Source organism: Simochromis diagramma, unplaced genomic scaffold, assembly GCF_900408965.1.
Source record: "Simochromis diagramma unplaced genomic scaffold, fSimDia1.1 OVJJ01000320.1, whole genome shotgun sequence".
NCBI lineage: Eukaryota > Metazoa > Chordata > Actinopteri > Cichliformes > Cichlidae > Simochromis > Simochromis diagramma.
The window spans coordinates 11,557,168-11,585,044 of NW_024386773.1; the positions used below are offsets into that span (position 1 = coordinate 11,557,168).

Here is a 27,877-nt window from a genome sequence, read left to right on the forward strand (position 1 = left end):
TACGTTAAACATAATAATATAACAGAATTACACAACACAGACCATACTTTCATTACTGGGGTTTATTAGAATGGCACTACTAAAATGAACACAAACATGAAAAAGGTTGGCTCAAACCAGCAGTTGTCAGTTAAAAAAAAAAATCAGAGACTTATGAACACTATAGTAAAATATGTTTTGACTGAGTTGTGATGCAGACAGTTTATTCGCATTTGTTGAAACCGTGTGCACTGTGGAGGAGCAGAATGAGCACATGAGAACAGAAAGGGCCTCCAGCAGGCCACTAGTGTGAATGTCTCTGACCAAAGATTAAGAAACAGACTTCATGAAGGTGGCTGGGGCCTGACATCCTCCAGTGGGCCCTGTGCGTATTACCTGGCACCTTTTAGCATTCGCCATAGAATACCAGAATTGTCACTAGCCTTGTGCTTTTCAGTGATGAGAGCAGGTACACACATTAAAGGGTAAATGGTAAACTGACTGGATCTTATATAGCACTTCGCACAAGCACTTTTTTTCTATGCTCTTTCTATTTAACATTCACACGCATTCATACTCTGATAGAGAGCAATTTGGTGTTCGTATCTTGCAAAAGGCTGCCCAGCCAAAGATATTTGGCATGCACACTGGAGCAGATAGGGATCGAAACACCAACCTTCCAGTTAGTAGGTGACCATGAGTAAACATATCCAGTATGATTTTTCTTTTTCATTGAGATCACAGACACTGTGACACTGACTTTTGCTAATTATTTCTTCCACACACATTTTTATTACAAAATGATATGAAGAAGAAAATCTTCACACACACACAATAGAAAATATGTTGTTCTGCTCTAGAAAATCTGTCACATTTGATTGTTTCTTTAACTCAAAATGGAAGCTATGTTTTTACCCAAACAGATGACTCGTGACTGCAAAGCAGTATAAAAATTGTTTCCCGTATATGATTGAAAAAGTGAATTGAAGCCATTTCAGCTCACAGGCACCGGCCACATTTCACTCCATCCACACTTCTGCCCTGCCGGCTCTCTGCCATCTGGCTGTGATAGACCCGTGAGTCCACAGTGGGCTAATGGTCGGAGAACCCTGGCATGGGAAAGGGCCTGGCAAAAGCTTCAACACGGTGGCGCAGATCTGCGATGCGAGCCACCGTTTCTGGGTCCTGAAGAAGGAAGTTCTTGAAGTCCTGGAGCTTTCCTGCAAACAACAGAAAAGAGAAATGCTCAGATGTTTATTCTTAGCTTCCTCTGTTTCACTACCACTGGGCATTTTGTCTTCTCTCATGCAGCAATTTTAAAGACCGTGCACTATATTTGACTTTATAAATTCACTAATGCTATTACAGTTAATAATGAACAGTTTCAAACTGTGCTTTGGTAAAAAGAGTTGAAACATGTTTTAGGCATCCACTGAGCTACAGATTAATCTGCCCCCCTCCTCACAGCAGGCTCACCTGTCTTTTTCTTGACATCCAAGGCAATCTTCAAACCCTCATCCATGAACTCGACAACTTGCACAAAGTCAGCTTCTTTGAACTGTCTCGAGGTCAGGGCTGGAGCACCTGACAGAGAAGAACACATCACTCAGGTTGAAATAGACTATGAACTATATACTTCCTTTTCTGCTTTTCCAGTTTTACGTTTTTTAAATTCTTGTTCTTGCTTTTTTCTGCTAATTTGGCCATATAGTTTTTAAAAATAGTATAGACTTGGAGCTTCTTAAAAGATCAGTAATTAATCTATACAGATTCGACTACACAAATACTAATGGCTGCCACGGTGCAGGACAAAAGAGAAAGTAATAAGTGCAGTGCATTGGATTACAGGTACGAAATATTGCCTTAAGATAATGCTAAAAATGAGGGAGTGTAGATGAGAAGCTCTTGAACTTCCTGGAAGATGATTAAAAAGCCAAACAAGTTTAATTAATCATGAACAGCTCAGTGCTTGTGGCTTAATTTGTGGCTGATTAATTTCCATATGCAGAACTACATTTTTAAAAAAGCAACACAGATTAATTGAAGAAGGTGGTGAATGTAAAATAAATCTGACAAAAAAACCTTTATAACATTGCTGAACAACTGATCGGTTTCTTTTAACATTCAAAATGAATATACAGGGAAGCGCATGGTTTCACAACACCCCTGGTGTGTGTTCGGCCAAACACAGTGTGATGTGAAGCTGCTTCTTACCTAGTCTGAGGCCACCAGGCGCCAGGGCGCTCTTGTCTCCAGGGCAGGCAGTCTTATTGGTGGAGATTGACGCAAGCTCAAGTAACCTCTCAATCCGAGCCCCGTCAACACCCCTGGGCCGCAGGTCCACGAGGACCAGGTGGGTGTCGGTCCCACCTGGAATTTTTAACGAGGACAGAAGCATGTTGTTTTGTAGACACACAAACCTCGCTGTGAAGCATTTGATCACAGCACCTTGTCACACCAATGTATGAAACACAGATATTAGATTTAGCTTAAGAAGGAGTACTGCTTGACATTTTCTCCTCTTTTATGTGCTTATCTGATTCATGCTATTTATACATTTCACAACGCTGAAACCAAAAAAGCCAAATTAGATTTTGTTCATTTAATAAGATTTAAGTGTGAAGGAGACAAATAGATCATTTATTTAGATCCCCGTTAGCTTCCACAAGAGTAAATGCACATGTTCCTGGAATACAGGCCGTCAAAATTCACTTTTTTAAGCAGGACACGTAAAAGTCTAACCAATAATAGTGACAACCACCAAAGGTATTATAAATATCTTTATTCTAGACATAATAAACCAAAAAACCCACAATAATCCGAGCTGCTGGATGACTGTGTGAGGCAGTTTTTTGTTTTCCTTTTGTTTTCTTTCTTTTTTTTAAGTGAGGACTCACTAAATTGCTGTTATTTAGGAAATGAGTGGATAATTATGTGTTCAGAGTATCAATGGAAGTACCTGATAATGTTGCTTTCTTTAAAAACATGGATAAGTCATTACACAACCTGTCAGCTAGTTTACCTTGCCTGGGCTGCAGGATTTGCTCATTAGTTCACAAATTTGTTGGTTATGGACAAGATGACTTTTATACTGATGCTTTTTTTAAATTTTATCTTAGTGCTCCTTACATCAACTATACAAAGGCAGCTCTCCACAGCACTTCATTTAATAGTCAAACATTATGAAAATCTATCAGAGTAGCCCATGTGCAACTGTGTGTAATTCTACTACTCTGGAATTATCATTTACAAGTTCATAATGTACAGAGTTCAATTTTCAAGATGGCTGACCATTAAACTAGAGAACTCTACAACATAAATCTCAAAAATCACCCCCAAAGAGAATGACAGTGAGGAGATTAATGGGGTAGAGTAAATCACAGGCCAAGCGTGTTCTGGACTGCGTTTTCTTTTTTCTTTTTTTTGCTTGTTTGTTTTCTTAAGCACACATTATGTCTGAAGAATGCTGCTAATTAGACAACATTTAGGAACTGACAGCATTATTTATAACCTGTGGTGGAACAAGAACATTTTAGGCCTCTTCCCACTTTGGTAATGACGCTCTCCATTAGCTGAGACTATGGAAGGTAGTTGTACAGTGTACCTCCTAGTAATTAGATCATATGAACTTATTCTAGCTTTGTACTGAGAAAATGCAACTGGGAGATGTTAACTAATTAGATTCCACTTCCAGTTTACAGAGATTTTAAGAGTCATCCAAATGTTATAAGATAAGATATTATTAGTCTCTGTGATAGTTTGTCACCTGAAGGGAACTTAATCAGGAAAGTCAGACAGGAATTGTCTTTAACAGTTGAAACTAAGTCAACCAACATTTGTATGGGGTTTGTAAAAGCACTGAATTTGTGTTTTACTGGTACGGTCTTCCACTCTTTCCAGTTATTTGGCTAAAACATTTACTAAGGGATTAAAGAAGGGTGTATGTACACACTGCAGAGTAAGCACAGGACAAGTCTGTATTTTTAGAGTATCAATTGAAGGCTATACATCAAAAAACAGCTGAGGCCAGCGTATTGGATTCAGTACAAGATTCAAGCATTTGCTCACAACCGCAAAGTGACCACTTTCATCTGATTTTATTTTCTTGACTGACAAGGCAGGCGCAGCGACATTAGCCTATTTGCACATCATGAATTTAAATGGATTTGTGCTTTTTTTCTTGCTGTGTAATTTGCATTTTGTTACAGGACATTTTATGTGAATTTTCAGTGTTAAATGCTCTGTGCTGAGTCTGTGACTTGGAAAATAAAGAATGGAGTAAATACACACTAGATTACCTGATACCAGAGTGTAGCCTTTGCTGAGAAGAGCTGCAGCCATAGCCTTGGCATTCTTTAGCACCTGGTCAACATACTCCTTAAACAGGGGAGACTGTGCCTGGACACACAGAACCAAAACCATACAGTAAGTTTATCATTTGGCTATCAAAAATAGATACAGACATCAAGAAACTGTATGATGTAACTGCATCATGTCTAAAGTTTTATTAACAAAAACTAATGTTATATGCATCTTGTGACAGAACAGATTACTTCCCCTCTGCTGACTGAAGTTTATGCAACATGTTCTTAAGGTTGTGCAGACCTGTCTGAGTGCCACTGCTACAGCACCAATGGCATGGTTATGAGGTCCACCTTGCAGGGAGGGGAAGACGGAAAAGTTGACCCTGTCCTCGAGGTCGTACATGATTTCCTTTCCCTTTTTGTCAACTGAGCGAACACCCTTCCGATAGAAGATGAGACCAGCCCTGGACAGAACAGAATCTTTTACTGATGAAGCACTTTTACTATTCTCTAAAAACCAAACCAGGTTTGCTTTTCAGTAATTTGATTTTTGTTTCCACCCGTGTCTCTTACAGTTTGACCTTACCTTGCTCCACGGAGGGACTTGTGCGTGGTGGAGGTGACCAGGTCAGCATGTTCAAAGGGTGAGGGGATGGCTTTGGCTGCCACCAGGCCACTAATATGAGCCATGTCAGCAAGCAGGTAGGCATTGATGTTGGTGCACAGCTGGAAGAAAAAGAGGCAGGATGAGGGAACAGTTATAAAATTAAGACCAACATGTATACACATGTGGCAGGAAAGTTCCAGTTTTTTTCAATACAAGATCAATATGACAAAGACCAAAGAATTGATTGTGGACTTTATGAGGATCAGGAAACATGTGACCCCTGTTTCAATACTGGAGGTCGATGTGGACATTGTGGAGAACTATAAATACCTGAGAGTACACACCGACAATAAACTGGACTGGGTTAAAAACACCACTGCGCTCTACAAGAAGGGCCAGAATCGTCTGTATTTTCTGAGGCGGCTGACGTCTTTGAAGATCTGTCAGAAATGCTCAGAATTTTCTATGTCTGTTGTGGCTGCTGCCATCCTCTATGCTGTTGCATGGTGGGGCAGCAGGTTGAGGGTCGCAGATGCCAACAAATTCAATAAACTGATCTGAAAGGACAATAATGTTGTGGGGATGGAGCTGGACTCCCTTAAGGTGGTGTCGGAGAGCTGAATTTTGCTGAAAGTAAGGACAATGCTGGGCAATACCTCCCGCCCACTCATCTGTGCTGACCAGTCACAGGAGCAGTGTTAAGTGAGAGACTAAGATCACCCAAATGCACCACTGAAAGACACAGGGAATCAGTCTCACTGTACAACTCCTCCATCTAATACACAGTGCAATAGTTATACCCTTAATATTTGCACACCCTCTACTGTGAAAATAACAAAGTTTTACCTAATAAAGTTTCACCTACTAACCGGAAGGTTGGTGGTTCGATCCCAGGTCTGCTCTAGTTGGGCAAGATACTAACCTCCATGTTTTCTCCGATCAGAGTATGAATACTCCATTGGTGTATGAATGCGTGTGTGAATGTTACAAAGGAAGCACTTAGTAACTCGAAATTTAAACGCAAATTAATAGTAGGTTGGTCCTGTCAGAGAAGAGTGTTTTTTAGATGTGATATCAAAGGACCATGAGAGCACCATGATAGCAAAAACAATGTATGTGCCACTATGAAATATGACAGAAATATGTTGGGCTCTGTTCTAAATTTTTCGGACTCAGTGAAACACTTCTGAACTGCAGGAGAGGGAACCAAAGCTTTGGTACTGCCCTTGCATCTACTGCACATGTAGAGGCAATCTGCGCATGCCAAATACTGTATGCATTGGCTTTGGAAATAAACAAACATTCATTGCAGTAATGATCATAGTTATGCACGGTTGCTTTGGCAGTAGTTAAAGCAAAAAGTTGCCTGCCGTTAATACTTGTACCTCACATGTGTCTGACTCCTTTTATAATACTGCACTGTGAAATGGACACTCCGAATGCAACAACAGATACAGTGCTGGTCCCCCAAAAGGTTTCCAACCTTTCAGTTACTAAATCAATGTAATAGTCAATTTTAAATTTAAACAAGCTCTTGATTCGTGCCAGGTAAGTAAATCCCAAAAAGTTGATTCTGTTCATCTGGATGTAGCGTTTTCAGTGAGAGAAACATTAATCACTCATCCAAGGAGTCACTTGGATGAGTGATGAGCTATAACAGAAACAACAAAAACTGAATATGAAGTAGGAAAACCTTAAATTTATGGAATTCACATAGTAGTATATGCCCCGTTTTTGGGAAGGCACCATGAGATTGCTTTGTCTGTTCATATTCCCAAAGACCAGGCCCAAACAGCTGATAAGTTACACACCCACGCACATCTATGAAGTTAAAACTGGTCCAATTATTTAGTTTGAAACAACGTTCAAACACAGCCAATGTCCAAAGAACAACTTTGAAACACCTTCATAAAAGAAAACTAGGAGAAGATCTGGCCTGTCTTATGCGAAATGTAGAGAAATTATGGGGCACTCAAGACTCTTGCACAATATAAGAGTTTAAAGAGTCTAAAGAATAAATCAAAATATTAAATTTCAACCTAACAAATAAAATGAAGGACATGCTCAAAAATCAAACTGAGGTCTGTAGAAGTAACGACCCAGCAAACAACAGGCTAAATAAAAAATAAAGTTCTACCAGTCTCAGAATAACCTTCACATGCGGTTTAGTATCTATGAAGAAGCTTGTGTGCTTGTATTATTTTCTGTATTGAATTTTCTTTTTAATTTGATCTATTTATTAGATTAGATTGAAATGAATGAGTGAAGAACTGCTTACTGAAAACAGTTTTGGCGATTTGCTGTTTAAAATGTCTGAATGGTCGAACTGACTGTAAAGTTTCATCCATGGATTTTACATTTTTTAAAATTGAACTTTGACTTTTTATACTTTAATGGGTGAAATGTTTAAAACAAAAGCTAACATAAAATGTGAAATTCCATTCAGTTTTATTTATACAGCCCCAAATTAAACCAGTGGCCTCAATGCACACAAATCTATTTAATACTTCAATTTCTTGTGTCCATTTATTTATTTATACTATTTGTGCTTTATGTGTTCTAGTTCTATTGTACATATTAAACGGCATCTGTTTGTGGACAGCAGAGAAAGAATTTCATTGTACAGAGAAATGCTTACTTTGTACACGACAATAAACGCTTTGAATCTTGAATGTTTATATTATTAGGCAAAGATAATACAATAATACTGAGAAAATCATCTATAGCTAACTATCCAAGTCCTTTTTTAAGACAATTTCCTTAAGCATTAATAAAGTATCCTGAATCGGGTGCAGTTCCCTGTGCTTCACAAAGACTTTAAATTAAAATCACTGAGCCTCCAGGATTAGCCCGAAAACTATGAGGTGAAAATACCTTCTCTTTTCCATCTGGATTAGATTTGCAGTGTAAGGTTTTTGGCCTTTCTTAGACACCGTCCCCTGCTTTAAGGTGACACAGTCCTGAGTTCAGAAAAAAAGTTCAAAAGAGAGCCGAAGCTATGATGTCCCATCTGGACAAACCTCTGTTCCACTAGCTTCTGTTACTTAGCGAAATCTTACTTAGCATTTCTTTCATGGGCCTTTTTTTTTGGGGGGGGGGGGGGGGGATGGGTCTTCCTGGGGTTTACTTTTTACGTTTTGGAACAAATCAGTGCTCACCATGTTTAAAAATTGTAAACACTTATGATTTGCTCTTATGATAAGCTCACTGCAGCTCCTTTCATTTAATATTTTTAAATTCCTACTGATCTCTGCCATCTGTAAAGTTCTCTGCTCACAGTGCTCAGTTGGACTTTACTGCAGACATATTAAATATGACCCCTAAACTCACCGTGGACTCTGCCAGGCGGTTACGTCTTTTCCAAAAATAAGTGATTTAATGAAGACACCCAAGCCCTGATAAAGCTCAAACTTAGCACTTCAGCTTTAGTGAGTTTTTGACACTGCTCAAATATTGATAAATTACATTGTGTATGCATATAAAATGTTTTTCAGATACAATGTCTTGGCACTACATTTACATTTACCCCCCCACAGTTAAGATTTGAGGACTAACTCCATCTGTTAACGGTACCCATGTTCTCTAAGGAAAGACATTTCAAATGAGAGCTGGTGTAATTACATCCTTCAGCAGTCTTCAGAGGCCTGAAATATTATAACGCAATTCAATAAATCCTTGCTGTCTCTTGCCAGCATTTATTGAAAAAGGCACAAACAATAAATAGCTCGCTAACATGCAAATGACTCGCTGGCGAATGATCAGAGCAGTAAACAATCTTTTTAGTGCTCCAATTAATATGCATTATCGTGACAATCTCTCTTCCTCTCATATCTGAACTGGATCTGCACGTTTATTAGATTAAAAGGATAGAGGGTAAAGAACACAAGAGGGTGAAGCGCAGCAGTTGATGAATACCGATAGTAAAAGAAAAAAAAAAACACACAAAAAAATGAACAACTCTACAATCTAGGTAGCTCACCCCCGCCTAAAATGTGAAGTCTGCCTAACAGATTCGGCCATAAAACAGAGAACAGTTGCACAGAGACATGCCAGGGGGAAAATATGGCCCCTCTTCAGGCCTAGTGGCAAAGTAGTTATGGTGCTTAATAAAAACACAGCTCTGTAATGGTGGGACACTCCATCTGATGGTACTAGCTAAAGTGGAGCTCTGCAACAAAGGGAAACAGTCATGGAGTGAATGAAGTGAATCAGCGGGTGGGTATAACAAAACAGATAAAGGGGCCTCTTGTGCACCGTCAAAGAGAACAGTGAAGTGTGTGGTTAAAAGTTGCTACTGAGTACTTGTGACTCAGTGTGAGTTGAGTAGTCAACAGAAGAAGAAAGCAGCTGTGTGTAAAGTGTGTAATGACCCTGAAATTAGTGTGTTTGGAAAATGTTGAAGCTTCAAAGTGAATGCTCTTTATTTAGAGCAGACGAGTCTCCATTTCTGTCGGACGAAATTAGCAAAGACACGGTTTGAAGTAACGCTGGCGAGATGTGACCTGTCGGTATGGGAAGCTGGTGTGCTTGGCATTACAATGCAAAGAACGGAAAAAGACGGGGTGAACATGGGGTGAGCTGTGAATGCAGAGAGTTCTCCGTGCACCTTCTTGATGCGGGCATAGTCAATGAGCCGGGCATAGGCACTGGTGCCAGCGATGATGAGCTTGGGCCGGAACAGCTTGGCCGTCATCTCCATCTGGTCGTAGTCTATAAGTCCTGTTGCAATCTGCAGAAAGGGAGACAGATTGAGGAAACAGAGAAGATAAAGGAAGAGTGTGAAAGAATAAAGAGAAAGTGGAAGAAGAATGTGAGAATATTAGAGGGAATGTAAGGGTCAGGAGAAAAAAGGAATATGTAAAGATCAAAAAACTGTCAGATATCTGAGTATCAAGAGCAAACATATCTACACGGAAGAGAGATTTTTTCCATTTGAAGCTCATTCGAAGCAGCTGTATTTGAAGTACTTTGGCTACCTTAAAAGGGGAAGGAATTTATCTAAAGGAGGCATTTACACCTATCATATCATGGAAGAAGATGGAGCAATTGCAGTAATGCACCCCTACTTATCCTAATTTAACCATTCAGGGACCTGCTATGCTGGGGCACTGAACCTGAACAGATTCAGGTTGGTTTCGAGACTCTCTCTGCCCCCTTTTATTAAAATGAACAATGTAAGAAACACATTAGACAATCCATTTTTTCCAGTAAATGCAATTTGAAGTCACATGAAATGGAGCCAGGCTCACCCTGTCCAGTGACCGATATGTCTGATGCCTCATAGTGAAGTTTTGCCCCTCTAGTCCACCTTTAAGCGTCAGAAAAGAGAAGCAGTGAAAGACACCAGAATGCAGCCGAAAAACAAAGTGAGGGACAAAAACAATGGTGAATAAGGCAGACAGAGACACGAAAAAGAAGAGAGAAAAGGAGGAAGGAAAGCTTTATTTAGACAGCCTGATAATCTCCCATCTCCAGAGCACATCTATGGATGCCCCCTCACTCCATCAACCTGCTCATTGTGAAGACAGAGCCAGTAGTGCTGGCCAGCTTGTCGATTTCCCATTATCTTTCTCACAGAGGGGTCCTGCTTGCCCATACATCAGCAGGTCTGGACACACAGACTCTCATGACCATCCATCAGCTGCTACCAATACTGCAACTATGACCCCAGAAATAAAATATTCTACACTAAATATAGTCGAGTGATCATAACTTTATGTTAATTTTAAAAAAATCGCTTGTTAAATCTGATGCAACCTAACTTAACAGATGCTGGTGCAGGTGGAAAATACTTTGTGTTACAAGGATAGCAGTAAGACTACATGGTCGCCGTATATTGACTATAAACTTGCGAACTGCCCTGTGTCAGCAAACAGCTGCCAGCAAGTGTCTGTTGCGTTTAAGTTTTGTGAAGTTAGACACTAAATCCCTAGCCACACTGCCTCACGTCTTCCCTATGGGGGCAGGGAAACAAACAGGATTTTTTTAAAAGGCTATTATTATCTTTACATTTCTTGCTCTTGTTTTGTGTTTCTTTCAATGAATAAGTTAATGATTTTAAACAAAAAGAGTAACACTGTAAAAAGATTCAAATATAGTTTAGTTATCCCAGGTGTTCACATTTGATGAAGACAAGCTGACCAACACTGTCAGCATAACTGCCAATATTATGACAGCAATCTAAGACATGGCTTATTGCTCAGTGTACATTTACTGTAATGTGGCAGTAGTCATTATTACATTATTATTTTTAATTTTAAATTCTATTATAAGAAGAACTAGCAAAAAAGCTGCGTGTGTCGGCCTTGTGCAATGTGTTTACATCTAACTCTAACATACTGAAAGCTTGACTGTCTTAACATTTGCTGGCTTATTGGCTTTTGGAAGACTTCTCACACTGACATTCGTAAGACATCAAAAATACATCAGTATATCTCCCAGTTTTCATACTCTACCCCCAAAAAGCGAATCGTACTACACTGGTATAAATAGTAGGGCTGTGCGATATGACCAAAATCTCATATCCCGATATGACATTTCTTATCCCAATAACAATATATATCACAAAATAGTGCATTTTCTGTAAATTCTGTGAATCTCGGGGAACTCGACTTGTGTGAAGTGTTTTCAGCTGGGCGTCGTGTACCTGGAGTCGAGTGTTTTGACTGATGCATTAAACTATACATTTTTAGACATAACTTGTACTGGCTGTCATTTTCTTTGTATTTATTACACGGTGTGCTGTGGGGAAAAGCCTGTTCTAATGTTTGAGTCTAAGGTGTATTTTGAACACCTGATGGCTCTTTTTTGCTTCTCATCTGTTAACTCTCTCCATACTCGTTCACGTGATTCTTGCATAGGTGGTTGAAGAGGTTTGCCTGCTCTGTGTTTTCTGGTCCGTGTCAGACTTTTCATAACCAAACCCTGTCCATGCTACAGAGGTAGCCCCTCGTTTAGGAATAAGGTCCTCGATTTGTTTTGACTGGTCCTTCTGTTTGGAGCTACCTGGTTCTGCCTCATCTTCACTGGCCATGTTGGCATTCTCTGTGCCCGCATCCACGTGGTGACTGTAAGCACCATTTATAGTTACCTTATGTTTTTATTTCAGGTAATTTGTTTGACGCATATTCTGAAATTTGATGTTTGAGAATAATGTATATCATTTCAGTGTATTTTGAAAAGTTGAGCTTTATTGTGAAAGGTTTATGTAGAAAATAAACAAGCAGATGGCGGAACCACACAATGATTTTACCGTTGCTAATGAAAGTACGCGTAAAAACAGTCGCTTGTCCGTCCATAGTGTGGTTATTTTAAATCGCCACTACAGTGACCATCAAAACGATGAAAAAATATTGCCGTAAACAGCTTATTTTGCGACACCACAAAACAAAAAGTAGCATAATATGAAACGATGTTTTCATATCCGATATGTATATTCATATCATCCCATATGTATCATCCTATCAAACAGCCCTAATCAACAGGTGTCAGTAGATATTAGTAGAAGGTTTTTCTACTTACATTTAGCTTGTAAGGCATTGTCTCAAAATAGATTGAGGTTGCAGAGATTCTTTTCACATCAGACATGTAGCCGTGAGACAGACTGGAGTGAGAAAAAACAATATATACATAAAGAATAAAACATGGAAGTTCAAAGACTCTGTTTGTAAACCTTTTCACAAAATTTTATTCAATATGAATATCAGATTTGTAGGAAACTAAAAAAGGGCAGTAACACACTACAGTTGACCAACAACTTGGGTGGCTTTAAAAGTGTGTGGATGAAGAAAAAACAGGACCAACAATGAAAATAAAGCAACAGTGAATACTAACTGTCCACCATCAGATACGTCCAGGCCCATGATACGATCGTGGGGATTGAGCTACAGCGGTGAAAGTGGCAAAGTTGGCAGGAGAGCCAGAGTACAGTTCGACGTTGACGCCCCACAGAGCTGGATCCAGGTCAAAGGCCTCCAGAGCTCGCTTCTGACAGAGCAGCTCAATTTGGTCAACCACTCCTCCTCCACCATGAGACCTGTAATGGAAAATTTGTTTCAATTCATCTAATGTCCGTGTATTATTGGTATGTCATTGTGACTTCCTGGTACAAAGACGAGTGCTTGAGGATGGGAAAAGAACTAAGTGCAAGCTGTGTTCACATGCATGACATGCAATGTTCCCTCTAAGCTGCGCACGTGCGCAATTGCACACTGCTGACACGGTCTCTGTGCACAGAAAATCTTCGTTGCGCACAGAAAAAAAAATCTAACCTGAACTGAAATTAAAATTAAAATTTCAACAATTCTGTTTTGCAGTGTGAGTCAGTAAGTGACTGGCTGCTCCTGTATGGGATTAGAACGATGCCACCTTATCCCATAGTCCAGCCAATAATGCGATTCACATTCGTATATACGCAGCTAATCAACGTCGTTGACAGGCTATGACAGCGTCCTTATGTGCCGGCACCGGTGTTTTAGCTGGCAAAGCGGCGTGGCTGATGTGGAGTGAAGCCACGTTAATGACAACGTGTACAACCATTGGAGATGTGAGCAGGACAGACGGAACAACTGACGGGAAAAGTGTGGACTTTATACCAGTTTTTAAATTGTGTTGATCGGCCACGTAAAACCAGAGTTATGATAAAAATATCTGCAATGTTTGGTTTTCTTCCTGAATACTGTCGTTGTTTATATTTACTGCGCGAAGAAACGTTCTATAAGAAAAAACGCTCTGCCTGTGAGCAAAAACAAAACCAAAAACACCCCCACCCTTTCCTATTGGTCGAAAAAAGTACAGCCTGCAGGTATTAGGCTGTTGTTCTCCTTTATCTCATAGTGGACAGAAATAATTTTTGGAGTGGCACTCCAAAAATATTTGTATGGCATCAAATTTGATGCAGAACAGCTGATTGTGCTGTAAATAGTTTGAAATGTTTATTTAAAAAAACGCCTTGGCTGCATTTTAAAAAAAATAGCTGCAAAAAACTTTGTTTGCCAAACTGAGTTACTTTTTTGAAGAAGTAACTATATAATTAATTGCCCAACATTGGTTATTATATACTGTATTTTGCAGTCAGAGAGTTACAGGACTCTCTCCCAGACCACAGACTCAGACTCATAATACAAGTCAGAGCTTCATAAAAAAAAAGAAAAAAGAAGAAAGTTGTGTTTTCAAAATTGGAATTCAAGTTATTTTTACTCCCAATAGTGTTAACAAACTACACAGGTCAATGACTACATTTTTGTTTTACATTTTCATTGTAAGTGGGCTAAAGCGATTAATTAAAAGTAGTCTAACATAAATGTAAATGCTGTAATTTGATTCTTTTAATAAACCATGTAACTTGGATGGATTCAATGCTGGTGTGACCACAGTGCACACGTCTGATGTCGCTCACAGTGGTCCAAGGGACTGCTCAGGGAGTTTGTGTGTTCGCTCAGACACATGGAAAATTAGAGGGAACATTGATGACATGCTTTATCTGTATTCACTATCTCGTTGGTCCCTTAAACCAGGGATGGTTCATTTTTGGCCAGCAGAACAATGCCGTGAACACGACGGACAAGCCAGTGTGGTGAACTGCTGTTAACTGCATTCCATGCAAATACAAAATGAAATTATCATTCATCAGATTAGCTATACCAGTCTGTTCAGTCCATTAAATCTATTTTTGTTACAGCCAGCCCCTGATGGGAACTGCCTATATAGCCAACAGCAATCACCAGCTACTTGCTATCTATTTGTCTGTTGCTTGTGATTGAGCAGGTAGAACATATTGGTGAAAAACCAACACTATGACAGGTATACATTATGGACACAAATGTTCTCCATAGTCTAGAGTCATCAGTACAAGCAAACCCTCTAAGTAAAGCACTAATTTTGCATTGTCATTTGGTACATCGCTGTAAAACTGTTTAGACTACGGCCCCTTTAACATATTTTCACACATTTTCCACAAACAGTAAATTTAGTCAAGAAAGATCTACACCAACCTAGACCCAAAACTTCCACAGCAGATGTGAGGCATCTCTGGTGAAAATCAAACCTTTTCAGTGGAATTACAGATGAAGGTGCAACAGATGGCTACTTTACAAACCACTCATTCAATGAGATCATCCTTTTGTTACATTACATTAAAAGTGGGAGAAAAAAAACAACAGATGAGTGGGATGTCGGGAGGGAAAAAAACAAAAATTAAAAACACAGTCAGTGGGAGAGAGATTTGTGGTAGGATTGTATTCCAGGAATCAAAGGCATCAAATGAGATGAATTTCAAAACATGTCATCTTTCTGGTTGCTGCTGATAAATGCGACTTATCTGAAGGAAATAACAGAACTAAACTGAAAATAGAAAACATGCAACTATCAGCCCGGCACTAAATTCTTCAAATATAACCCCTCAGGAATTTTCTTTGGAAAGGTAGAGGCTGTGGATTATGTACCTGGTAAGAAATTACTATCATGGGTAAACAAGACTACACAGTATAGATCGGTGTGTGTTTGTGCACGTCTGTAACAAATATCCTCAAGCACATAATATTAATAGTGAAAACAAACAGAGGTGTGGCTGAATAAAAACTTACTTTATGACAGGGTTGCGTGAATATTTGTTGGTAAGACAGGAGCCGAGAACTTCCTGAGCTGCTCGGCTGCAGAAATTCTGCAATGAGAACACACAGGCGGACACACACAGATCAATGGCACGAGTAGACAGAAGGGACAAGGACAGCAAATTAAAGTCTGTTAAGTGATAGTGAGAAATCCCCCTCCGGCAAGAGGCAATCATTACAGTATTGAACCTCTGGACTTCCATAGACTAACACTCTGCACTTTCCAATGATTATCCCCTTGCAGCTGGAGGATACAAGATAATGCAATAAATGTTTCTGCACATGCTGAATTACATCGGGATCGTTGAGACGCACTGAGAAACAAATTTTAGTCATTATTGTTAGAGGAAAAAAAAGCGTACTGTTTCCTTTGTATCTTTTCAGTTTGCTCAAGATGAAATTTATTGGCTGGACTCATTGACTGATGATGTTAGTAGATGCATTCCTTTGCCTTTTTTAAAATCTGCAATTACTGCAATACAGTAGAGCTTGACCAAAATCTTAAAATCTGAGTGATGCAGCCCCGACTGTGTAGCATAACTCTCTTGTATATCGTCACACTGGTCAGTAACAGCATCTGACATAAAATGAACACAGATAAATAAAGTCTGAATGCTGCCTCTCTGAGTGGGGTGGTGGTCGTGGTGTGTTGTTATGCAAATGCTTCACCTGTGAGCCAAGAGGAGATCAAGGCAGATAACAGCTCCAGTAACAGCTTTCTACTGCATCCGTCTGTCATGCCAACTACTGTGCATATATTAGAAAGGAAACGCATTTGCTTCTTAGTGTCAGTGTGTGTGTGTGTGTGTGCAAAACTGTACGTCTTCTCATCGGAGGAATGTCTGTCTGAGCTGTACTGTGATGTGACTTGCAGAGTGAGCTGGGGAGGAGGCAGAATGAAGACATCAGCTTTATCTCACACTAGAGTGGTCAGGCTTTGTGTTGAGAGGGGGCTGACATACTCCACTGAACAACTACTGTGGCGAAGAAGGAACAGGAGGAAAGAGAAGGAACAGCAGAAGATAAAACCTCGTCTGCTCTTCTGAATAGTAAAATTTTTCATTTCACACCATCCAGCCTTGGAATGAAAACAAAGAGCTGCCCAAATCTTTCTGATAACTGAGCTAGTCTCGCTCACAACAAGCAGAGTTTCTTATAAGTGTTTTTACTATTAAAGAAGTTGAGTTTGAATGACTTCCAGCCTACTGTGTGCAGTTCCTCAGTGAGTGAATAATGAATTAACAGGAAGCTTGATATGAATTTATTCCTGTCAGAGATCATGACATCGGTTTATGAGCTGTATGTGTGAGACAAAAGTTCAGTTTTAGAAGCCTCAAAGGCCAATGGAAATATTTAAAACAGAACATTTAGAGGTATACAACATTAATGCAGACAGCAAGAGGATTCAAGAATAAATAATTTGGCAGAGTGTGAATTTCAAATGCTATACCCACGACCATGTGTTGGATTTGGTGTGCACATCTATCACAAGACCTCAAAGGCTTTTCCCTCACTTTTCCAGCCAGCAGTAACATGTAAAATAACTAGAATAAATATCCCAAAGTCGGCGCATTCATTCATTAATGAGAGGGGATTAGTTATTCTCAGACAGTTGCACTGTCAGGGAGAGGCTATCAGCTCTCTGAGACACCGAATAACTGCTTACATTGACCATCTTTGCTTAAAAAAAGAAAGACAATTGAATCAATACAAAAAAGTGGAACGAGTGTCTGACTGACTAAACCCTTTTAAAAATACGGGTTTTTTTAAACAAGTGAGTCTGTCGCCTTACAACTCCGTGACAACAGTTTTAAAGGACTGTGAAAAATTCAAGCGCCTGTTCTCAACTGAGTGTTTTAAGGTGGTAATCATTAGTTATATATTTCAAATAACCATCCGCTTCAATCAAAATGACGAGAGGAAACAAAACCATTTATAGATTAACATAAAAGGTGTGCGCTGACGTATTCTGACTTTCAATGTAGGTTTCTATATAGATTTACTAGCAAGTTGCACCAGTTCAAACTGGGTTTTAGTATAAACAAAAATTCTTTCATATTTACAAAGAGATTACAGTGTGTAAGAGATGGGAACTCAGAGATTTTTGCAACTGACCCTGCTGCATTTACATTTCTGAGAGTTCCTTTCTCAGAGAACAAACTGATTTACTAATGTTTGCCACATGCAATTTACTGCCAGTTGCGCTGATGTTGAATGCTATTTTTTCACACTTGATATTTAAACAAACTCATGTCTATGATTGGAAAACTAACTGCAACCACAAGTGAAATTTGGAGATTGCGCTCACATGCTATTTTGCGCCACTTAATCTGGCTCCTAGTACCTCAGATGCAATGAGCTCCAAACCACGGCACTGCCTGTCCTTCTCATTCTGCAGCAGATTCCACATCTCGGGGTCATCCTGAGCCAGGCTCTCCTGACCCGTCCAAGGACGATCTTCATCCGCTGCACGGGTGGCAGCGTGAGACTGGTGGGCACGTGCACTGAGACAAACAGGGACTCGCTGGCACAGCGGCTGTGGATGGAAGATGAGTTGGGAATATGAGGAAAGAAAATACAGAAAGGAAAAGGTTTGATTTAGAGTTTGTCAGCTTTACACAGATATCGCAGTTACAGTAGAAATGTTTTCTAAAACTGTGTCATTGCACCAAACTGGGTCATGAGGACTAACATGAGTTGCCAGAGTGAGAGAGTGTGCGTTTGTGTGTCCATCATCCTGCAGCTAACAGATGGTTGTATTGGATTTCCAGGTACAACTATTGTATATTTCCCACCTAATCATGTCGTTCTCTTTGTAGCCTGCTGAAAGCTTATCATCTCAAAGTTGAGAAATCAAATTAGTTTGACTTGGTAGCCACAGATCATGGTGCAGTTAAAGTCCCTGTTATCTCCTAAAGTTCCTGAATTTTCATGGACATTTGTCAGTTTTTGGTCACCATGTTGCTGCTAGCTGTCCTATTACAAAGAACATCAATTCTCTAGTCTTTATTTGATCATTTCATATATTTAAAGTGTGATTCTAATTTGTCCTGTACAAAAAAGGAGACATTTGCCTCCTTTCAACTACTGTGCTTCCCTTACACTCTAATGCAGCCTGGTATAATTAGAAGCTGGCGTGTTTTCGTGATATCAATAATCAGCATGGTTGTTCAATTATGCCTCTATCAGCACTTCTATAAACTGGGACCGACTTTTACAGCCTCAGTGTACCAGAAGGAGGCATACAGAGAACAGATTCAGCACTTCCTGCTTATCTAATCTGGACTGGGGCTGGCGAGTTCTTCCTCTGCTGCAATGCTTGATCGTGTGAGAGTGCAGACTCCATACAATTTTCACTGGCTCTTTTCTAAAGTGAATCCTGATCCCACTTTTCTTTGTTAGTATGACACACCACCGACACGGTGCTTGGACCATCAGAAAACCTCTGAATACACACAAAAAAAGGTTTGTGTTCTATTTAAGTGGATTCCCATTATAACTCTCAATCAAAAAAGAAGCACTGTGTGGGAGAGCTGTAAGGTTAAATAAAATGTTGACAGGTTGATTGCACTCAAAACAAATTGGCTCATTCTCTTCATTTAATCAGCAATATGATGATGATGGTGACTCTGTGCTGAGATCAATCGCCCCACTACAAACCTATAGTTATCATCTGTACAGGTGTGCTGGGGCGTGAGGGACAGCCTCCCTTTAATAGCGCCATTAAAAAGCAATTAACACAATACTTAGGACTCTTTAAGGACACCCATATGAAAAACGTGTAATTATGCTTATTCCATGCAGTGTGAATTAAGTTTGGCTTTTTACTCATTTGAAATGGCTTTATAATATTTACCAGTGTTGTTTTTCACAGGCTTTAAGATATATGTATATTCTCATTCTAAATAATCTCTACAACATAAAAAGGTCTAGCTATAGTATAATTCAATACACTCTTTAAAAAATAAAATAAAATACCCTAAAGATAGTTTATCACCTTCATTGTGGTTGTCTACTTCTTCCTCTGCTCCCCAGTGTGGCAAAAGAGACAACGGTGACACGCCAGGGGAGCCAACTGGCACACTAATGACTGATTTCTAACAGTCTCTACCCTGGCCTTCTGTCACCAGTAGCATTTATGATGGTGGAGATTTCCCTCCCCAGGATCCTGGAAAAGACAGGGCCTGGGAGACAGGTCGAGCTGCCTCTGAGGACACATTTCTCGCCAAAAAAAAATCACACGGGTCATTAAACCTTGACGGGAACTGTCCTTTGCTGTCTCTTTTTCGACTGTGGCACACCAACGCCAGGAAACGCAGTGGCAGAAAAAACCCAAACTGAGTGGCTACAGGGTTACTGAAGACTGAAAAACAGACAGGGCTGCCTCTCCTTTCTCCTCTTCACCTTCATCCTTTTCCCGCACTATCCTGTCACCCTACGCCGCTAAGCACTCTCAACCAAGTAACATTTGTGTGGCATTTTTGTTAGTTCCTCTTGTCATCGATGTGAATTTCACAGTGTCCAAATGGGAAAGCTCTGAGCTTAAACAGCCAAAAGACAGGTTACTCCCTGTTGTGTTTCTTTCTGTTTCCCTGCTTCATTTCTCAGCCTTGATCATTATGGGAGATTAATTAATAAACACAAAACAAACTGATCCAAGAGAAGCGAGAGCCAAGATACAAGCACCAAATATGTCACAGCGGGACTATTTTTAGGCGACAGATTACGCTGTCGTTTGAAGGTGAACTTGATGAAAACTCTGCTGTGAGAAAAGGGGCGGGATAGGCCGCGTCAACCTGGGTGCCGAGCACAAAATAATGGCAGAGTCACAGATGCACTACATCTGCGTGACAATGATAAGGTAATTGTTGGCATTCTGCCTTCCCTGTCAAACATCTGTGCTCAAAGTACAATTGCGAAACAGAAGAAAAGGGAAGGAAGAAAATCATTTCATTAATCCTACTTCTGTATTGTTTTTGCCCGTTTCCTGAAGCGGCTCCCGAGGAGAGTCAATTTTACAGATGACTGCTGTCCATCAGCAGCTATACCAAACAACAATCAACCCAGAAAAACACACACTAACACACACACACACATGGGATTAGAGTGGTGAAAGTAGGTTGCAATGATTCGAGTAACTCAAATAACTCGATTATAAAAAAAAAAAAATCCTCAACGCAAATTTTTTGCCCTGGGTTTTCCAACAAAAAACTGATAACACAACAGTAGCAGTGAAGATGACGCTGTTGTAGTTTAATGTAGAGTTTGTCCACACACACACACACACACGTCGAAGAACAAAGAGGCGGAGCCGTACTGAGAAGCAGAACCCGATACTGTAATCACCATTAAAAGCATTTCTGTTAAAAACCCGGGGAGGAGTCCTGCATCGAACAACCTGTTTTACAGGATCTAGTATGTTGAAAAAAAAGTTTTTGTAGCTGCTCCTATCCACCGCAGCAAAAAACTGCAAGACATTATTGACAATGTTGGTCACTAATAACCAGAGAAGTCTGGGACCAACAGACTTAAAAACTCCTTTGTCCCACACGCCATTAAACTCTTTAACTCCTCGCTGGAGGGGAGGCGGAGGGGAAACAGGAGGACAAAGGAGGCGGGGACAACTAAGCAGTAGTTTTTGCACAAACCAAACATTAAATAAGAACTGATCACTGTGCGCACGATCTGATATCCTTGTGTTGGTGTTGGAATAACTATCTATCTATCTATCCATCCCATTTTTCTATTGCAGTGATATACTCAGCGAACAGGGGTGAGTCTAAAGGGGGGTATGGGATGTACTAGATCATATTTATTTCAAAGCTTTAGTAACATTACTTTGCTTTTATATTGATTAAATTATATTAATATTTAAAAATATAAAAATAAAACCTTTTTTCAACCCGCAGGCCAGTAAAAATATACATAAGCTAGCAGAAGTCACTGACCCAGTGCTGTTTGACGCTGAATAATTATAAACATGAATTATTAAAATCTACACCATCAGAATGTCCGCTTTCCGCAGCAGGAAACGTTGCATCGAAGCATAGTGCAAACCTCAGACAATGCTGATTTCCTCACTTCATTCCAGCTACAGCTTGTTCCTCTATAGGCTTAAAACCACACCTTCTCCTTTATTCATTACAACATTTAATAACTCAGACACACCAGACTGCCTAAAACTAAATCTGAGCCCTGGCTGAACGACATGACCCGAGCTGTCAGACGCGACTGCCGTCGAGCTGAGCGCAAGTGGAAAAAGGACAAACTACAAGTGTCATTCCAGATGCTGAAGGACTGTTGGCGTCAATATCAAAGAACTGTAAAAGATGCCAAAAGAAAACACTTATCTGACATTATTTTGTCAAACTGTCACAACCCGCGTGTTTTATTTAAAACTATTAACTCTGTTCTTAATGCACCATATACTGACTGTATCGAGCCCTCATCAGAAGCCTGTGAAAATTTTTTACACTTTTTTATTGAGAAGGTCTCCTCCACAAGGGCTCAAATCTCTCCTTGTGCTCATGACCTCTCAGTCGCTGTTTCCTGCCCTGCTGTCTTTGACAGGTTTGAGCCTGTGACTCTGTCCTTTTTAAAGGAGACTGTTGGTCATCTTAAGCCTGCAGGGTCTCCAAATGATGCTGTCCCTCCTCGACTTTTAAAAGAGGTGCTTCCTACAGTTGGTCCTTTGGTTCTTGAGCTGGTAAACCATAGTCTGATGTCAGGTATTGTCCCTAAAGATTTTAAACATGCAGTAGTCAAACCCCTGATTAAAAAACCTGCTCTTGATCCTACGGTTCTTGCAAATTACAGGCCTATCTCCAAACTACCTTTTCTTTCCAAAATTCTTGAAAAGGTAGTTTACAGCCAAACAATGGCCTTCCTGGAAAAGCAAAATGTGTTAGAGGTTTTCCAATCTGGTTTTAAACCCTTTCATAGCACTGAATCAGCCCTTTTAAAAGTTTTTAATGACATATTTTTAGCGACTGATGCTGGGGACTGTGTTGTTCTTGTGCTTTTGGATTTGACAGCTGTGTTTGATACCGTGGATTATGCCATTTTATTCTCTCGTTTGGAGCACTGGGTGGGCATTAGGGGTACAGCACTGGAGTGGTTCAGGTCCTACTTGGCGGGGCGAACTTTTTGTGTCAGCCTCGGTGACTATGTGTCGTCCTCCGCTCCCCTCTTGTGTGGTGTCCCACAGGGCTCAGTTCTAGGCCCCCTCCTCTTCTCTTTATATCTGCTTCCTCTTGGTTCTGTACTGAGAAAGCACGGCATTGCTTTCCACTTTTATGCTGATGACTGTCAGATCTATGTCCCTCTAAAGAAAAAAGGCAGATACCTTACACAGCCATTACTTCAGTGTCTCGATGACATTAAGGCTTGGATGTCTGTTAACTTTTTAAAATTCAATGATAAAAAGGTGATGGTTTTTGGTAGCTCCACTGAGACCCCCAATGTGTATGTAGATTCCCTGGCCCAGTATGTTAAGCCAACTGTCACAAACCTGGGGGTCAAAGTGGACTGTGATCTGAAGTTTAACAATCAAATTAAGGCAGTGGTAAAATCTAGCTTCTTTCAGCTGGCAAAAATAAAGCCAATTCTTTCACGGCAGCACTTTGAGACAGTGATCCACGCCTTTGTTAGCACTCGGCTGGATTACTGTAATGCACTTTATATTGGGGTCAGTGCATCATATATTAGTCATCTACAGAGGGTGCAAAATGCCGCAGCTCGTCTTTTAACTGGCACTCGAAAGTTTGAGCACATTTCCCCTGTTTTAGCTTCACTTCACTGGCTGCCCATTTCTTTTAGGATTCATTTTAAAATTCTTTTATTTACTTTTAAAGCTCTCCATGGCCTAGCTCCATCTTATCTCCATGAGCTGCTACAGCCTTATACACCCACCCGCTCTCTCAGGTCAGCTGATCAGCTGCTCCTGAAGATACCCAGGACTGGGCGTAAACTTAGAGGAGATCGTGCTTTTGCTGGAGCAGCTCCAAAACTGTGGAACGAGCTTCCTTTAGAGATTAGACAGGCCAGTTCTTTATCTGTTTTTAAGTCACTCTTTGAAAACCCACCTCTTTACCCTGGCCTTTGACACCACGTGAGATGTTGGTTTTTATTTTTATTTTAGTTGGTTTTAGGTGATTCGATGCTGTTTTATCTTGTTTTGGTTTTAATATAGGGCTGTTTTAATTGTATGTTTTATGTGTTTTATTTATTTATTTTGCTGTTTTCTGTTATTCTATTGTTTTAACTTATTTTCTGCACAGCACTTTGTTCCTGTGCTGGGTATTTTAAAGTGCTTTATAAATAAGATTGGATTGGATTGGACACACGCACAACCCCCCCCCCCCCCCCCCCCCCCCCCAAAAAAAAAAATATCTATGTACATCATCTAGGAAATACAGCACTGTCAGAACTCTTTGTTTTGCCTCTGACTAATGTAAGGAAGTCTTCCAAAAAGACAGGATAAAGTTATTTTATTTGACCTCTTAGTTCAGGTTGTATGTAAGACTAATTTTAGTACATTTTAGGACATTACTGTAATTATGATAATTTAGTTATTTATGCATTTAGGAAATATTTTATTTAAAATATATAACTTCAGTGACAGTATTTAGCTTTTTTAGGCCACATGCTGTATGCAGTTGAATTATCAAAATAAAATGGAAACCAATGAGCAGTTCATTCCCAAAAGAGCTGTCTTTTTTTCCCTTTTCTTAATATTTACTATAGCTCATCAACAAAACAGAAGTGTTCCTTATTCGATCATGTAATTAACTCAGAGAATAATCGATTCTCGATCACTAAACTAATCGATAGCTGCAGTCCTGGGTGAGCCCACAGAAGAACACAACAGATATTTAAGGTTGCAGAGAAGAAGTGTCAACAGCGCAGCAGCATCCGTCAGTTTGACACAGCGTTGCCTCTTCCTCTGTCACTGACTAATAGCAGGGCTGCCCATTACAAATTGCCCTGTGATACACTCTGGGTGACACTAGACTGGAAATCTAGACTAAAATCTGGACGGGGTGAGGAGGCGTAAAGGGACAGAGGCACAGTCAAGACGACTACACTCCATTCGGATCAAAGGATTGTCAGGGTGACAATCAGAGACTTAAGCGATACTGGCAACAAAGGCAATCTTCAGGAGGCGTAGGCAGTGGAACGGCACATTTATACTGTAATCTTTGCACTGCACTTCTTAAAGATGGTTTCCTAGTGCTTCAGACACATGCTGTGGATGCTAACACTTTTGGGTTCAAGGCTGGCTCAAAGCCTTTCGTCCTCTGAAACCCCGCTCATAAACTCTATCAGGTCTACAGTGTGAAATATGTTTTTGTTCAAGTCATCCTAGCTTTTAAATCTTTTAAATCATTTTTTGGACAGCTAAAAGCTACTTTGGACCTTATCAATGCAGCTAATCCTGTCCAACAACGTAATCCGATTAATGTAAATCTGTCAAAATGAAAAGCTATGCACTAGTTGTGATTCTACCGAAATTACAAGGAGAGAATGTCAACTTTAAAATGTTTTCTTCAGTTAATTCAAAATAAATACAAATAAAAAAAAAAAAAAGGTTGTATTGCAATTGTAGTAGACCTGACTAAACATATATGTTTAGTGAATGGGAGTCAGTGCACCCCAGGGCAGCTGTGGCTACAATGTAGCTGCCATCACCAGTGTGTGAATGTGTGTGTGAATGGGTGAATGACTGAATGTAGTGTAAAGCGCTTTGGGGTCCTTAGGGACTAAGTAAAGTACAGGCCATTTACCATTTACAATCAACACAACATGCTGAAGTTCAAACTGAGCATCAGAACGAGGCAGAAAGGTGATTTAAATGACTTTGAGCTTGGCTTGGTTGTTGGTGCCAGATGGGCTCGTCTGAGTGTTTCAGAAACTGCTGATCCAATGGGATCTTCCCACACAAATGTCTCTAGAGTTTACAAAGAATGTTTTTTCTTAAAGTTTCTTTTGGTAAATTGATGTCAGTTTCTTGGTTACATCACTGATAGGATGACCTTCCTACTGGTCAAGTTGTTAAAGGCCTTCGGCCATATCAGTGAATCTGTAGGAGGCCACATCTCTTACTGACAACTAAAGATTTTCAAGTGTTCAGCAAAGCAAACCCAAAAAGTTTAGATGTTTGAGCTACGTTTAGTTCAACATGACCTCTAGCTCTCACAAAAACCATTGGTTATAAAAAAAAAGTTTGATGTACACAATTCACTCTACAGTCTGTGCGAACAGCAGCACTCTCCAATGTTTTCACAAACAATCTTATTATTGTCTCTACACCTCACGTCTCACTTTGCAAAAAACTGAACTGATGAAAATCAAATCTGAAAATAATGTTAATTACAAAATTCAAATTCCATATCTGTCACTCACAGGTTGCTCTTTCAAAGATGTGATCATTTAAATTTGGGAAAATGTTGTGTTTTTTTTAAAAAGCTCAATCTGGAGTGTGCCTGTCCTTATTATACCCAGAAACAAGGTTTGATGCCAATGTGCAAATCCGGGTAACATCCTCTTTTATGTCTGGGGGAGTAATAGGAGTGGTCCTGGTAGGAGGCAGGGGAGAAGAAATCAGAATAATCGACTAATCCAAAAGTAACTAAATATTAGGATTTAAGCACAATCTAATGGAAGATGTTTGCCTGCAAAATTACTGCATGTATTTAAGAGCCATTTGAAATTGTTAAACACATTCTTCAATAATCCAACTGTACTTTAGATCATGAGTTTTCTAAATGTAAGTAACATTTACAGCGAACAGCAGCTGTAGCTTCGTTTCCTTGTAAATTAATTGGTGACGAATGTTGTTAAGCAATCCACAGGCAAGTTCTCACATGTCATGTAACTCCTATCACACAATGAGGCACTCTTTGGTATTTTTTGGCATCCTAATATTTCAGAATCAGGGCTTTACTTGACTTCATACTCTGTGTAAATAATCATTCTGTACATACGATAACTTTTTAATCCTACAACTGTTTATAACTTGCATAGACCACATTTCTGTATAACTGTATATCTCAGATTTCTGTATAGTTTTTTTTATTTCATATTTATATCCTGTTCATAGCCTGTACATAGCCTGTACTCACTACAGCCTGTACATACTTATAGTTATAGAATGTTCACAACATACTTCATACCGTGTACATTATAACATACCATAATAGACCCATTTCTGTAATATACGTACATATCTATATTATTGCTAATATATATTGTAATATATCTATATCACTAAAGCACTTCTGGATGGATGCAAACTGCATTTCGTTGCCCTGTACCTGTGCATGTGCAATGACAATAAAGTTAAATTCTATTCTATTCTATTCTATAAACCCTTTGTCAGCAGGAATGGCAATCAATAAACATCTAAAATATTTACAGTTATTTATTATCAGACTAAATAATCTAAGACTGTACTTACATTAACTGCATTTGCATTAAACTGTACCTGACTCCAACCTAACCATGCCACTTCTTCTCCACTTTTTCCAGCAGGCCGAGATACCATGCAAACAAAACTTTACAAAGCTAGGTCATTAGAGCTTAACTTATATGAGAGATCGTTTTTCATGCGTAGATATAATTGTTAGGTCCCAACAGTTCCGACTTCCCACACAAACTTTAAATACACTGTTTTGGTTGGGGTTTTTTGTTTTTTCATTTTTAAAGCATGCTGATATGAATCTAATACTCCAGAATAAATAAAAACAAAGCCAAATCTGGTTTGCAACAAAGTTTGACTTCCTAATGAGTTGTTGTCCTTCTTTTTTCATTTTTAAAACCTCACTTGTTTTATATACTTACTTTATAAGAGTATGTTTTAATCCAAAGGTAGACAGTACACAGTTCAGTATGATTTCATCCAGTCTTTTTGTTTTTTACAAAGTGATCATCTGTCGAGCTAGCACAAAAACATACAAATACAAGTATAACACGCAGCATGATAACACATCCCGGTTCCAAGTATTTGCACTGAATATCATGTTATCTTTAATGAAGGTTCTTGTGCAACCATTATTAATTTACACTTAAAAAATAATAATAATGAATTCACTTTTTATGCTTGTAAGCTGTGGCAGTCGCTGTGGCATCATCACGTGGACCCAGCTGCATTCACCAAACTTAACCTCTGGCAACCTCAAGTTTCCATGAATGCAGTGCATAAAGGGCAGAAAGAAAACAGCCAGCGGTTTATTGCTGAGCATTTCTATTTATTAAATATAAACACTACAGTTTACTTAAACAGCAGTAAGAAACATTACCTCAGGGGCAAAATAGCACAGAAATATATTACAGTTACCCGTGTGAGTCGTCTCAGAGCGAATAGCCGCATATTTCCA

The 27,877-nt window shown here is 39.6% G+C and overlaps 1 protein-coding gene across 1 annotated transcript; it reads right to left on the minus strand.

Annotated features, from left to right (window-relative positions):
• Positions 1–44: 44 nt before the first annotated feature.
• On the minus strand, positions 45–27,870 carry shmt2 (serine hydroxymethyltransferase 2 (mitochondrial)). The gene is given in 13 exon segments (XM_040008193.1): positions 45–1,199; positions 1,456–1,563; positions 2,194–2,349; positions 4,278–4,377; positions 4,585–4,747; positions 4,870–5,009; positions 9,497–9,619; positions 12,412–12,493; positions 12,724–12,773; positions 12,775–12,925; positions 15,474–15,550; positions 17,845–18,036; positions 27,838–27,870. Coding segments are annotated over 13 exon segments (1,503 nt in total). The 3' UTR covers positions 45–1,071.
• Between the last annotated feature and the right edge of the window lie 7 nt (positions 27,871–27,877).